Raw genomic sequence first — 13737 nt, 5'->3', positions numbered from 1 at the left:
GTGTGTTTTTACACTTTTAAGAAACGGACGGTCGAGATCAACCATTCACGGCACAATGTTGTACATTAATTGCGCAGCATTGAAGTCAAGCCCCATATTTTGGCCTACTCTTTCCCCCTGCTCCAAGAGTGGTGTCCTTTGGAAGCTCTAGCTGTGGCTCCCCCCCCCCCCCCTCTCCAAGAAAGGGGGAAAAAAGAAAAACAACAAAGTTGAAGCCATAGAGGATTTGAATCCATAAAAACTTTTGCTGCAACCTAACTCCGCAAAAATGTTGACAAACTTTTACATTGAAAACTATAGACAATACACATCAGATCAAAAATATATCAACTGTATCACTGAAAATGGAAAAGGTTGAAGAGGATGGAAAGAATAAGGCAGTTAAACTAATCTTGTTCAGTAAAAACCTACAAATTAATCAGCAATGACAACAATGGCACCAACAAATCTCATGTCACCAAGGGCTTTGCCTTGCGCAAGTGGCCCATACTATTCACAAGATCTTTGCGAGTACAGACTGGGAACATATTTACAGTCTTGAGCACTTTTAATTGCCTCAGAACATAAGGGAAACTCAGCTGATCACGTGACGTGAATCGGACCACCTCGTTGAACCATAGGCACATCAATAAATTCGTCAACGGTGTGTGCTCCCTCAAAATAACAGAAGCTTCAGAAAGAGCTGCATAGAAACCAGATCAGTAGGTCTAAGATAACCAACCTTCCAATCATCAAACATTAAAAAATGGATTATTTACCAAAAAATAGCATTAAAAATGGATAGAATTGAAGTTTCAGCACCCATTCCAGCAGGCCTAGTTTCCATAACGTATTTTTAAACCATCGCATAGACACTGATGGCAGCCGCAATGAGTGTTACGAGCCAGTGATTGTGTTGGCTTCAGTGTGGGTTTCAATATGGATATGGAACATGATCCCACCGAGTAATAAATCTATCTATTCCAAGCCGGAAAAAGTAAATCTATCTATCCTATAGGATATTTCCGTGCGCAGATTTTACTTTCAAAAGCAAATTGTGCTGTCCGTAATTTGTTCAAAGTTACTGGATCACTATTACTTCTTTTCCATGTTTTCTATCAACAAATATATTCTTTTCTCAAGAACAGCTATACTAGTTAAGTATTCCTATGTAATTTTATCTATCTACTCAATATTTTTTTTAAAATGCATTTGTTTGTTTTCTATGAATGACATAATGAACCATGCAAATAAATACATTTATTTGAAGCATTTATACTCATGTAGGTGCAGGTAATATAACGCTAAGGGTTTTTCGGGTTCTAGGATGGTCTTGCTTTTCATGTATAGGGTATATTGGGGTTCTAGGATCCCAGTGATCTAATGAACATTCTAAGGGGTGCCAAGAAGAGAGTTGAGAGTTGGTGTTATGTTTTTCTTGTATATGCGAGGAGAGATTACCTCAACCATTTTCATATTATTCTCACAGTACAAATCAATGTTTTTCCCAAGATAAGGAGGGGGGGAGGGGGAGGGGGGAAAAAACCATTGTAGACAACAAGTAATCCATGGATGCCAAACATGACATTGCTTTCAGCGAGATAAAGCATCAAGCATGATGAGAAAGCAGTTACCAGAAACGGGACCATTAGAGGACAATAATGAGAAAGGAGGAAATAACATGAAACAGATGGAAGGAAAGGATGTTTAATATGGCTTGACTACACGATCAGCATAATATTTTTCTCAGTTATATAGCATGAAGATATCTTCCATATTGCTAAATTAAGATTCTTCTCTCAAATTGAAGTACTGGAATAACAAGAGGCAGTAATTAGAAGCTCACCTTTCTTGCCATTGTACCTCTTGTCATCAGGGAAACCATCATGACGATACTGGCTCAACTGCACCTCAACTTCTTCTGGGCTCGCTTTGTGTTTCTTAACCACAGCCTTGGCCTCATCATAAACACTACTACGAGCTCCATGCTCTGAAATTGCAAGTGTAGAATTTGTACGCCAAAGGAGTGCTTCCAGCACACCTAACGGATCCCTTCGAAATTGAGACTTGGAGTCTACCCAAATTGAATACCTTGCTTGAGGGAATAGCCGATGGCTCAACATCTGTGCTAAGGAAAAGAAGGAAAAAAACTCCTGTGGTCAGGTGGGATTTATTCTTCTTCTTTTTTTTTTTTTTTTTTTTTGAGGGGGGTGTTTAACAAGAAAAAAAGGTGCTCACATGGAATTTGAGTTGGGAAATAAACCAAAAGTTTGACAGAGGTAATAGAATTTGTTCAGAAATAAGGGGGAAAAAAAGGGGCAGACCGATGACTACAAAATCTGGAAATTCTGCATATTTGACTTCAACAACAGTACATCATAACCTTGGCAAATATTAAAAATGAGCAGGCTTCTTTTTCTCTACTGTAGATTTTTTTTAGTTTGATTTTAGCAAGATACACAAATAAAATATCTCATTTGGGAAAACAACCAGACGTATACATAAAAGTAGATTTTACAAAAGAAAAGTGGTATAGGATTAGGTCAAATAAGTGAAGAACACTAACCTGGGGGCAGCAGCCCAACATGGACTTGAACCTGAGACCTCACACCTGTGGGGGCTTTATTTTCTTTGTACCTCACATCTCATTATTACCCAAAAAAAAAAAAAAAAAAGGGTGGGCTGGTGTCACATCGGCACAAGTCACAGTTTCCAAAACCATCATTGCATCAGAGCCCTAGGAAGAATGGACCTAACGAATCTTGAGCTTAGCCACTTGGTGATAAACTGGACTCCACTGCAAATTCTGCTTCCACTTTATCTTCTGCATGGTTACCTTCAGATTCTGCAACCCTAGGCATTTCTTTTGCCGGTCTTTGTGCAGCCACTATTTCCCAATTCTGGATTCTAGAATCTGGCCCTCATACCACATAACCAATAAGGCCAGTTTTTTAATCCAGAAACTCTCCGTTCTCTAGTAGAGACAAAGTTCAAATTGCTATGGCTCTCTTTCCTTTTTTTGGGAAGGGATCCATCACATAATCTCTCACCTTGACATTAAATTCTGTTTTACATGCTCCCTATCTTATCCAACACTTTCCTTTTGATAAGTCATCTGGTTTCTAACCTTGATTGTAAAGTGTCATTTTTCCCTTGAAATTGCTTTTTCAGAATCTACTAATGGAGGAAATGATTGGCTAGCTTAAAAAGATTATGGTGTATCTATTTACTTCACCCAGCTACTTCTCCTGTTAGTCATGTCATCTGACTGTTGCTGATCCCCGTTGTTTATTCTGATGTATTAATTTGGCATAGATGTTCAGGTCTCCCTTCTTGGCCCCCGTACCGCCCATGAGACCCGTATTCCCAAGACCGCCACCCTTGACAATTTCATTTCCAATGGGTCTTGGTCCCCTCTTCCCCACCCCAGTCTCACACTTGTGTGGAACTCTCTCCCCCCTCTTCACAACCTTTCCCAAGACATCATTGTTTGGACCCCTTCTCCCTCCAAATCCTTCACCACCTCCTCTGCTTGGAACCTTCTGCGCTCCCCTCATCCCTCTGTCCCGCCTGGTTTGGTTCAAAGGCCATATCCGCCCGTCATGCCCTAACCCTCTGGAGATCTCTTAACCTTGCCCTCCCTACCTAAGCCTTCCTCATTAGCTGCCATATCCCCGCCACCCCTTGTTGCTCCCTTTGTGGGATTGGTTCAGAGGACATTGACCACCTTTTCTTTTCTTGCCCCTTCTCCCGTCCCCTATGGATAGAGTCCTTACATCCATTTGGCCCCGCTTGAGACGCTCATACGAGTTTGCTCGTGATTGGACTTGAATCTTGAGGTCCTTTGCCGGTCACTCTATTTGTGATAGCCTTGGCAAGCTTGTCTTTGGTGCCTCCATCCACCAATGTTGGTGGGAGCATAACCTTAGAAGATGAACTTCCAAATCTCGATCCCTAGACCAGATTTGGAAAGCCATCTACTTTGATGTTTCTTCTAGGTTAGCTTCCCTCCCCCATCCCCCTGTTGTTGACAACCCCAGAAATAGGCTAATTGTTAGTTACTGGGGTCTTAGTTGCCCTCTCATCCCCCCCTCTTGAGCTTGTGCTCCCCCCCCCCCCCCCTCTTCAGCTCTTGTTGTAATTTCCCTTGTTGTGCTGTTTGTGCTTTTAATATATTATTTATTCATTAAAAAAAAAATTATCTTTCAATTGCACCCCAACATTTCATGATGATGCTTCCATTTTAACCAAGCAAGCTCGGTCTTCTTATTCTACTTGAATGCTCAAAGTAATTTCCTTTTATGTTAATCCATCCAGATGCATGGAGCCCCGCCAGTGTTCTTCAATTTCTAGTTATAAATGATTTGTTTCCTTTATGAAATATCATATTCATTGCACTTGGTTTTTATTTGATGCACCATGAAAATGGTATTTCCAATTGTTCCATTATTTAGTGTGTACCTAGTTTATTGCCCAGATTAAAATTCATTGTGGTGATAATGGGACAAAATATACAGATGAGACATTTCAGGCATATCATGCATCTCAGACATGCTTCACCAAACCAATTGTGTTGTCACTTGTCACACAGTGATACAGTTTCATAGCCCAAATGGGCGTCTTCTCTTAGGAGATAGTTAATGCATTGTGCACCTTATGGACCTTTTGCACTTCAAGATATGTTATACAACCACATGCCTTTGATCCTATGGATTGAACCTACACAGGACCACCTTTTTGTGGACTAAAATAATGGTACATAGGCTGCATACAGATATGGCTTAAATACTTAGTTTATTTTGTGTTTAAAGTGTATGGAGAATAATATGGACAAGTTAAATTGAAATTTTCTCCAGTGTGAGACAGCTTTGTCTAGTGCTTCAAGTCTAGATTGTTGTTTGCTTGGTGTTCCAAGTCCACGTAAGCTGAGCTCATCAGCATTTTGAAGTCCAGGAGAGCTGTTGGTGTTTGGTGATTCAAGTCCAAGCAGTCGGTGCTTGAATATCTGCCTCACAAGCTGCAGCCAGTGAAGGACCGCAATACAAGGAGATCCACCAAACCCTAGCCCCTCTTTCCCATTTCTACTTTTGTTGGAGATCCTCCATAACAAGAACTCACTCCAAGGCCTGTTTTACGGTCATAATTCATTCAAACCTACCCAAAGCCTCCATATTTCAGCTGCTTCATTAACCCTAACTGCTGCCCAGAACCATCAAAACCCTAAGTTTCTAATTTCAACACTAAAGTTTCTAGTTTTGACAATTTCAATTATTTTCCATCTAACCATTGGAATCCTTCCATATTGGTGCACACTAGGTCAAAACACACTTTGATGACCCAACAAGTTCCCAGTCGAAAAATATAAAGAGTTCATCCACCTTAACATAGATCTCATCTATTTGGTTCTAACAAAGTCACAATCTCATTTGAATCACTTGACTCATTTATGCATCAAAATCTAAGTGTTAAATTTTTAAATCATTCTAAAGTAAGAATAGTTGATAATCTCCAGCCTTAAAGTTTCTTTTTTTCTTCTGTTATTTTTAAATTTTTTTTTGAAGGTTCTTAGCAGAGATATCAATAAATCTATGTGTTATATTTGAGTGGTTCTGTACTTCTGTTACACATTTTTTTTATGTGAAATACAGAGAATGGGAAGGAAGAAAATCTTCTCTAAAATCAAAGTGAGTCGTTTGCCCAAGTGCAGGAATGGTTCAGGATTTTTCACCAATGATAAAGCCATGGCACCTAGATAGTAGATATTTAAGGACCCTGACACTGTGCATGACTTCATACTTCCATTTAAAAGTTTTTGCTTCCAAATTTTATATGTGCATGAGCATTGAGCACCCAAAAAAAAAAAAAAAAAAAAAACGTGTTGTTAGAGGGAAATATCCCTCTCAATTTGACACTAACTAGTGCCAGTGTCAGATTGAGAGGTTTCCTAATTAGAATATGACTCTTCTTTAAACTCATTAGATCAACTCCTAATTGGAGTGAGATACTTCCTTTAAAATTCTATCTTGATTATGTTTTTGTTTTCTTATTATCTTTTCTATTTAGGTTTCCCATTCTGTGTTGGACTGATTTCCTAATCAGTCTAGAATTAGTTTTTCTATTTCCGCTTGTTTTCATATTTCTTTTCCCACTCAGAGTAGGACTTACTCAGAGTATAACTATAAATAACCCATTGGGGCCTATGAATAAATCGTACTTTCTGAGCAATAATCTCTCAAACTTACATCATGATATCAGACCCTATGCTCAAATTTCGATCCCTCTTAAAGATTTTTTACCAAAACAATACAACTAGTAGCTCTTCCTCAAAATCACAGCAAGGCCCTTTTTGTCTCAATTTTTGTACCTTAGCAGTTCTTACCCTTTTACAATCTCTTTTTTAGGCCTGTAAACAGTAAACAGTTCAGCACCTTTGACTCTATGTTTTCCTTTTCTTTTAGCAATTACGCCATAGTTATTACCCTACAATTGGTTGTAATTCTGCCCTAGTTGGAACCCGAAATCTGGTCTACTACAGGATTTGGGTGTCTAAGTGCCTCTTCCCGTGATGCTCTATTGTGATAACAAAGATACTATAAGCATTGCCCTTAATCCAATCCAATACAAATAAGACAAAGCATGTGGCGATTGATAGACATTTTATAAAAGAGAAGTTGGAAAGTGGCAGAATCTGTATATAAAGTCTAAAGATCAAGTAGCAGACATCTTTACCAAAGGTTTACCTGGACGGATGTTTCATCCAATTGTAACAATGGGCACATGTGATATTTATGCCCACTAACTTGAGGGGTAGGGTTATGAGAAGGAAATATCCCTTTCGATTAGACACAGCTAGAGCTAACACAAGAGCAATAGATTTCCTAATTGGAGTAGGACTCTTTAAAACTCCTATTTTAATTATGTTTTTGTTTTCTTATCTTTTGTAATTTGGTTTCCTATTCTGTGCTAGACACTTAGACTAGTCTTCTAGTCAATCTAGGATTACTTTTTCTATTCCTACTTGTTTTTGTATTTCTTTTCCTAATCAGAGTAGCACTTACTCGGATCGTACCTATAATTACCCCATTGGGGCCTAGGAATAAATCACACTTTCTAAGCAATAATCTCTCGAATTTTCAACAAAAAAACTGCATAAAAACTCAGGAGGTAGTGGTGAAACAGGATGTAACTATTGTTACCTTAGGGATTTTACCATTCAGCCGTTGATCTGTAAAAGGAAGATCCTTGACAACCACAATGCGCCATTTACCAATCATATGGTTCTCATCAATTTTCCTTCCCTCTGCTTCATGAGTGTTGAGAGTAATATCATCCCAAAAAGCGACATAACAGACCTGCATGACAACCACAACTGTCTTCTAATTACAAGAAAAAGCAATAGTTAACCAAAGTGAGAAAAGTCAAGCAAGCTGCACAAGATAACCTTTCTAAGAGACTCTTCAGTCATATTTATAGGTTGATAAAGATCATCTCCACCACCGAATGTGCAAGTAGAGACAACAACTTTGCATGTTTGCATGTAATTTTTGTCCTCAATAGAAATCTTAAATCCTCCTTTTTCACTGTAGAAACCACAATGCACCACAGTAGTTTCATTCACCTGAAAGTTCATTTATGCACAATAACAACATAATAAATTTGACACCAACTTCAGCGTCAGAGAAGCAGTTAAAAGCACATTAAACCAGCACTTCTGGGAACATAGAAGATACAAATTTAAATCATAATGACAGTGGTTCTGTAGTAAAAACTTGGAAAGTTAACTCTGGGGCTTTCGTATTCAATAAGAATGAAACTATTATAGTTCTTGAAAATGTTGAGACGAAAGATAACAACCTTGAAGCTTTGTTCTCTTTCATGAAGAGTTTGGTATCCTGTGAATAAATTGAATCTTGTAACTTCTGTATGTTTCTGTAATGCTGTAACGTTGTCTGCATAAGATGACTCGTAATCAAATTTGTATTCCAATCTTTTGACAGGATTGGTTGGTTCTTTGCTTGGGGGTATATCCAGATGCTGGAGTTGTTCTGCAGGCAGAAGCTTCAAGCAAGCTGCTCAAATCCAGTAAAAAGAGAATCATTACATGAATTGGTTATAATTTTCATAATACAGACTACCAAAGAAAACCAACATCTTGTCTAAAGCAAATTTCAATAAGTCACTTCCCTAACCAGATGAGTTAAAAATGTCATGGCAAGAGTACAGATTTGGAGTGAAAGAAACAAACTCGAGCAAATTACCAAAAGAAATAACAGTGCTTTTGTGTAAATTACATACCAATGACTACCTGGCTTTACCACTAAACTAAGGCCCCCTTTATTTAGCAAATCTAGTATGATACCAATAAAGCATTGTCTTTATGTTAAAAAAAAAATAAAGCATTCTCTTCAACTTTGCAGTTAGGATTTATGAGATAAACCAATCTCAAGTGAAAGAGCTCTTCTTGATAAGGCTAAATGCACATCCCTCTTCAACTACGTATGTAAGTATTACCTTCATTTGGATGATTGTGATTCATGTTCCATGAAAAATACACCAGAGGCATTCTCCAGCAGCTTCTATTAAGATTGGTTGATTGGATAATGGTGAGGCCATCCCCATTTGAAAGATTAGGATGGTTGAAGAATTTAGTTGGGTGCTCTGTTTGGATTTTGCATTATAGAAGGTATGTTAGAATTAAACGATCATTGCTCAATGCTGATGCAAGGATGAGAAATTCAATAACCTTCCATCAAGTGTAAGATTAGAAAGCTATATGGAGATTCAGTTGTCCTCTTTTAATAAGGTTAAACCAAAAAACCAGAGATGTATTTTATGGCTTGGATTCAATTTGACATCCATGGGTATATATTATGAAGATACAGTTCCATCTGCCATCAATTATGGATTATGAAAGAGAAACTTCAAGGGTGTTTGATGACATTCACTAACATATATTGGATCTCGTTAGCCCAATATTTTGGAGGAGTGTCATGATGAAAAAATAGTCCGGATGGAAGCGAATGCATTTTGAGGTGCTGAAACTAATAGATAAATAAAAATAAAAAAATCCTGCAGTAAATGATATCTCTAAACTCTAAGCGTGGCATAATGGGCATGATGCATTGTCTTTGATAGCTCTTCTGTAGTTGCAGTTTAATGGAACCAATACCACATTCTTCCAAAAGGAAAATAAATAAAAAGAACATATCAAATCAAATACTATTGCTTTTAGTTTGGGAATTCTCATCCAGTATCATTTTGGATAACTACAAGATCCTCACTTATACTCTCAGCAACAACAACAACAACAAGCCTTATCACAAGTTCCCAACTAAGATCCAAGATTTCGTTTTGTCTCAAGGTTTCAGCCACCTCGAGACGACCGAAATCTCTAGATTTCTGAAAAATCTCTCCAAAATCAAGTACAAATTCTGCCAAGTTTTGGTGGGTTTTATGCATTTTATGGCCTCTAGTTCTTTTCTTTTCTTTTTGGGACAAAACATTTTAGGGCCTATAAACACATCTATGGTTAGTAAGGTTAAAAACAGCCACAATGGTCTTTTGGATTTGCACTCTTGCTTGTGGCTATGTGATCAAATCTGAATGTATTTTCACACATCTAAACATTCTTGAAGTATAAATTCACATTTTCTACCCGGAAAAAAAGTATAAATTCACATTCATGGAGATCCTATTTTAGGCCATGTTAACACAAGTTAACGATCATATTGCAAAAATAGTTACCTATATAGGTATTTTGAATTCGCCCTTGATTGGTAGTATACTTTGAACCCTCATGTATAATTCCCGAGATATTAACCAAAATTTTTGAAATTTCGAAAGAAAAAACCGAAATTTCGATGAATTTTGTCAAAATTCCAATCAATTTCATTTTGCATATGTTTCATTCCTTTTGACCTTAGAACATCCAAAATCTTGCAAAGTTTTGGCGAAGTTTCACGAGATTTCGAACCATGACCCCCAACCTATTCATACTCGCAATGAAATCAAAATATATCTTGCACATTACCCCACCTACATGCAATGAATCCTGTTCCACAAATTCACTCTACGTAGGACCTATATCTTCAATTAACTGAGAGCATCATGTTTTTTTTATCTCTCAATTGCCATAGCCAATTTGGTCTTCCTCACTGGCAACCATTGACCATCCTTGCATATGTCTTTACCTGTTCAGTAAGTTCCCCCATCTACTCAGAGGTTAAAAAACGAACATAAGATAAAATGGCATCTCCCAAAACCTAGAGGCCATAAGAGGTAAGCTACAACCCAGGTTCTTCAAATCCCATAATCATTTTAAGAACTCAAATGGATCAGTGTCTACCGCTAAAAATCTTGCTATTGACATACTTAAATAAAATATTCCATGGAAAGACGCAGGAAAGTTAACTAGCCACCTAATGACATACTAACAGTTATTAAGCAACGATATCTTCTATGCTTTATGAGTCCCGACTGCTGTTCAAATACTTAGTTACACCCTTAATTATACACAAAAGTTTGAACGATATCCATTGTTAGTAATAACCTTCACTAAACTATTTCATGATTTAGGGTTTATAAAGCAAGGATATCATCAAGAAATGGTTCTCAGCAACTTCGAGCTACCCAGATAAGATTACAATCAGAACACCAACAGAACTGAGGTCAAAAGTAGAAGAAGACACAATGTATAAACAGCAATAGATCAAGAAAGGCGGAGTTCCAGAGCAAGAACCACTTCCTTGGACAGCGTCCAAAGGAACACCATATAATAACTGCAATGCAGGAAATGCTTTCTTTGGCAGAAGTCATTTAAATTTCCTAGTAAAGAGATTAGAAGGGTTGAAGGGACTCACGTTGTCTGACGCCGTGGATCACCCTTGTCGTCGGATTTAGATGATTCAAGCTTCCCTGCGATATCCTTTCCTCAACGACTTCGGATTTCGACAATGATTTCGGCTCTTGATTGGGTTTTCGGGAAATTCTTGACACCTCGAATATGAGCAATCCAATTGCAGGCAAGAAGAGCAAAAGCATCCACCATTTCAACAACTTCCTACACATCCAACTTAAAAGATCGTCCTGCCCTCTAGACCTTAATTTCTTGCGTTTCCTTCGAGGTCGAACTCGCATCTTACCAGCAAGCCCATCCGACTCGTCGTCGGAGATAGAGATGGATACACTATTGAACATTGAAGAAGACATAAAAACAATTGCCAGATCAAGTGGCGCCGGCTGCAGCAACCGAACGATACAAGGAACAAAAATCAGATTTCTTCGACAACGTTCAAAAACTGAAATCGACCCACAAGGGTTTTCTAAACTGAAATACCAGACGCTGGAAGTAGATCGGGGACCTTATGCTAAACAGGCAACAGAGATACAGTCAAGGCTCTTTTGTTTTGAGCAGACAGTCACAGACGACTCCGCCAGAGAATCGAGCTTCTTCTCAATCTTGGATTAAAACATGACATCACATTTGAGGTACCTGTCGGTGAAATGATGTACTTGTGAGGTTATTTTAGTAATTACATATATGTTTTAAATGTTAATTATGTTATATATTCCTATTTACGTAAATACCTTTATCTGCTTCATTTTCGAATTAAAGAAATGGATATTGTCCATTTTGTTGTAAATGTATGATATGTGTCCAAACATCACATCGAATGATGAAAATCCATTTACAGGTCACATCAATCAATTCTTTAATATGACTTATAAATAGATCTCAACCATTTGATGTGATATTGGGACACGTGTTACACATCTATAAGAAAATGAATGGTCCATTTCTGATAAAAAAATGGACCTGATAAATTTCCCTTCCTCACTGGTCGTAGAATGCCTGCACTTTTTTCTTCTTTTGAAAAATATGTAGGGTCTTCTCTTGAGTTACCTCTCCAAATTAATGCCACTTTTTGAGATGACAAATTTATCGATAGACTCTTACCCAAAAAATATATATATAATATCAATAGACCCTTTATAGATCTCTTGCATCAAGCTCTCCGCCTCTTTCTCCCTCTCTTTGTCCTTTATCGCCTCTTCTTTTCTTCTTTTCTTCTTTTCTCTCTTTCTCCCTTCTCAGCCTGCCTAGAAGTTAAGATTGTTGAGATAGAAGTTATGGTCGGCGCTGCGCTTTTGATCTTGCCTTTGATGGATGAATTTGCTCTGTGTCACTGAAGAGGCTTTGCTCTTCGTGGCTTCAACGATCATAATCGGTTGAAGCTAATTGAGTTTGGGTTTGTTTAAATCTTTTGCAAGATTATATCTATTGCATCTTAAGTAATATCTGGGTGAAGTTACAATGCGCAAATTGGTGGTTGGAGTGCCGGAGTTATCCTATGCACAATTTTAGCGGGAATTCACCCTTTTTCCGGTGATTCGATGGCTGAGATATTCACAGTACTGCTTTGAGGGACTCATCACTTTCCAACTCAGATCGTCCATTCCACGTCAACGGCAACAAATGATGGTAGTTCAAAATCAAGCTCCAACCCCATGTGCCCTGATTATTTCAGATAGATGCATCATTTTTCAAATCCACTGTAGCAACAGCCTTCCTTACATTACCGATGCCACTATCGTGACAACTAAATCACCGTTAGTGTTTCTTAGCCCTTGTGGCGTGTTTGTCTTTGCTTTTGTGGCGTGCTTTCACATATTTTGACGCTTGTGATGGATGATATGTATTTAATGTATCTTAAGCTTAATTGTTGATATGGTTGTTACAACGTTTATTCTAAGCCTTCCTTACATTACCGATGCTTTCACATATCTTGTGTGCATATATATATATATATATATATATATATATATATATATATATATATATATATATATATATTTTTTTTTTTTTTTTTTTTTTTTTTTTTTTTTTTTTTTTTTTTTTTATTTGTTTTCCTATCAAATTCATTGAATGAAGTTTTTTTATTTTATATATATATATATATATATATATTTAACTTATTACCTCTCTCTCTCTCTTCTATATATGTATCAAGAACATTCTTTGCTAGTAAGAAATCATACTTCATAGTATTGATGTAAACAATCTAGTTATTTTAGAAAGACTATAATAACCTTGAATGAAAAACTAAGCTCAACTCATTTATTTGTCTCATTCTATCATCTATAACTTCTTCCTCTCTCAGTGATAACCTCACAAAGTTTGTGACATATGGTCTCTATAAATATTTTTTTATAACTTAGGTTGTGGGAATAATTATGGAAACTGATGAATAAAAACTAATGGAGATTAACGGTGTTAATAATAAGGGTCTAAATGATAAATTCAATAACTTAGCAAGTTAAATAGTGGGGGGTAATTTAGGGGTGACATTGAAATGATGTCCTCCCCTACAAGGTGTGCCGTCTATTGGTGCCCCTCCTTCTTCTAATGAAGACCCCTTTGGCTCATTTTTCTTATTTTTTTGTCATTTGGTTCCAATGTAATCGTGGTGCGCGTAATCTAGCCCGGATGAACCTCATTAAAAAAATAAAAATAAAAAATCAGCATTGTTCCTCCCTATTGAATAAAATTTGTAAGAGTAGAGACAATGGGTAGAAAGATTATTGTGGCCCCCTAGTATTGAATATGGACTTCACCCCTAATTTGTTGTCCCTATCACCAAGTGTTGTATGTGCGGTATTTGATTATTTGTTTATGAATTCATTTATTCTACAACGCTATAGATTTTATCTTCAACATAATATTTGTCGAACTTGTTAGGTTAACTCTCTAAGTTTATA

At 37.2% G+C, this 13737-nt stretch overlaps 1 protein-coding gene across 1 annotated transcript; it reads right to left on the bottom strand.

The window, feature by feature from the left end:
- Positions 1-212: 212 nt before the first annotated feature.
- Positions 213-11429, bottom strand: LOC149014832 (DNA-directed RNA polymerase subunit beta (DUF616)). The gene is made up of 6 exons (XM_089155607.1): positions 10839-11429; positions 7834-8048; positions 7421-7597; positions 7176-7331; positions 1826-2102; positions 213-682 (listed from the first exon to the last, which is right to left on the bottom strand). Exons 1-6 carry the CDS (start codon positions 11185-11187, stop codon positions 450-452), a joined length of 1407 nt encoding a protein of 468 aa, XP_089011733.1. The 5' UTR covers positions 11188-11429; the 3' UTR covers positions 213-449.
- Positions 11430-13737: the final 2308 nt, after the last annotated feature.

The sequence above is a fragment of the Hakea prostrata genome, chromosome 5 (assembly GCF_041222555.1).
Source record: "Hakea prostrata isolate BN-2017 chromosome 5, UWA_Hpros_2, whole genome shotgun sequence".
Classification (NCBI taxonomy): domain Eukaryota; kingdom Viridiplantae; phylum Streptophyta; class Magnoliopsida; order Proteales; family Proteaceae; genus Hakea; species Hakea prostrata.
The sequence above is the reverse complement of the archived record's forward strand: the minus strand, read 5'-3'. Positions and strand labels throughout refer to the sequence as shown.

Coding starts and splice junctions, on each gene's coding strand:
- LOC149014832 (XM_089155607.1), bottom strand. CDS start 11,187: ATGTCTTCTTCAATGTTCAATAGTGTATCCATCTCTATCTCCGACGAC. Junction 8,049..10,838: donor GATCCACGGCGTCAGACAAC/GTGAGTCCCTTC, acceptor GGATTTGAGCAG/CTTGCTTGAAGCTTCTGCCT. Junction 7,598..7,833: donor AAAGAGAACAAAGCTTCAAG/GTTGTTATCTTT, acceptor ATGAACTTTCAG/GTGAATGAAACTACTGTGGT.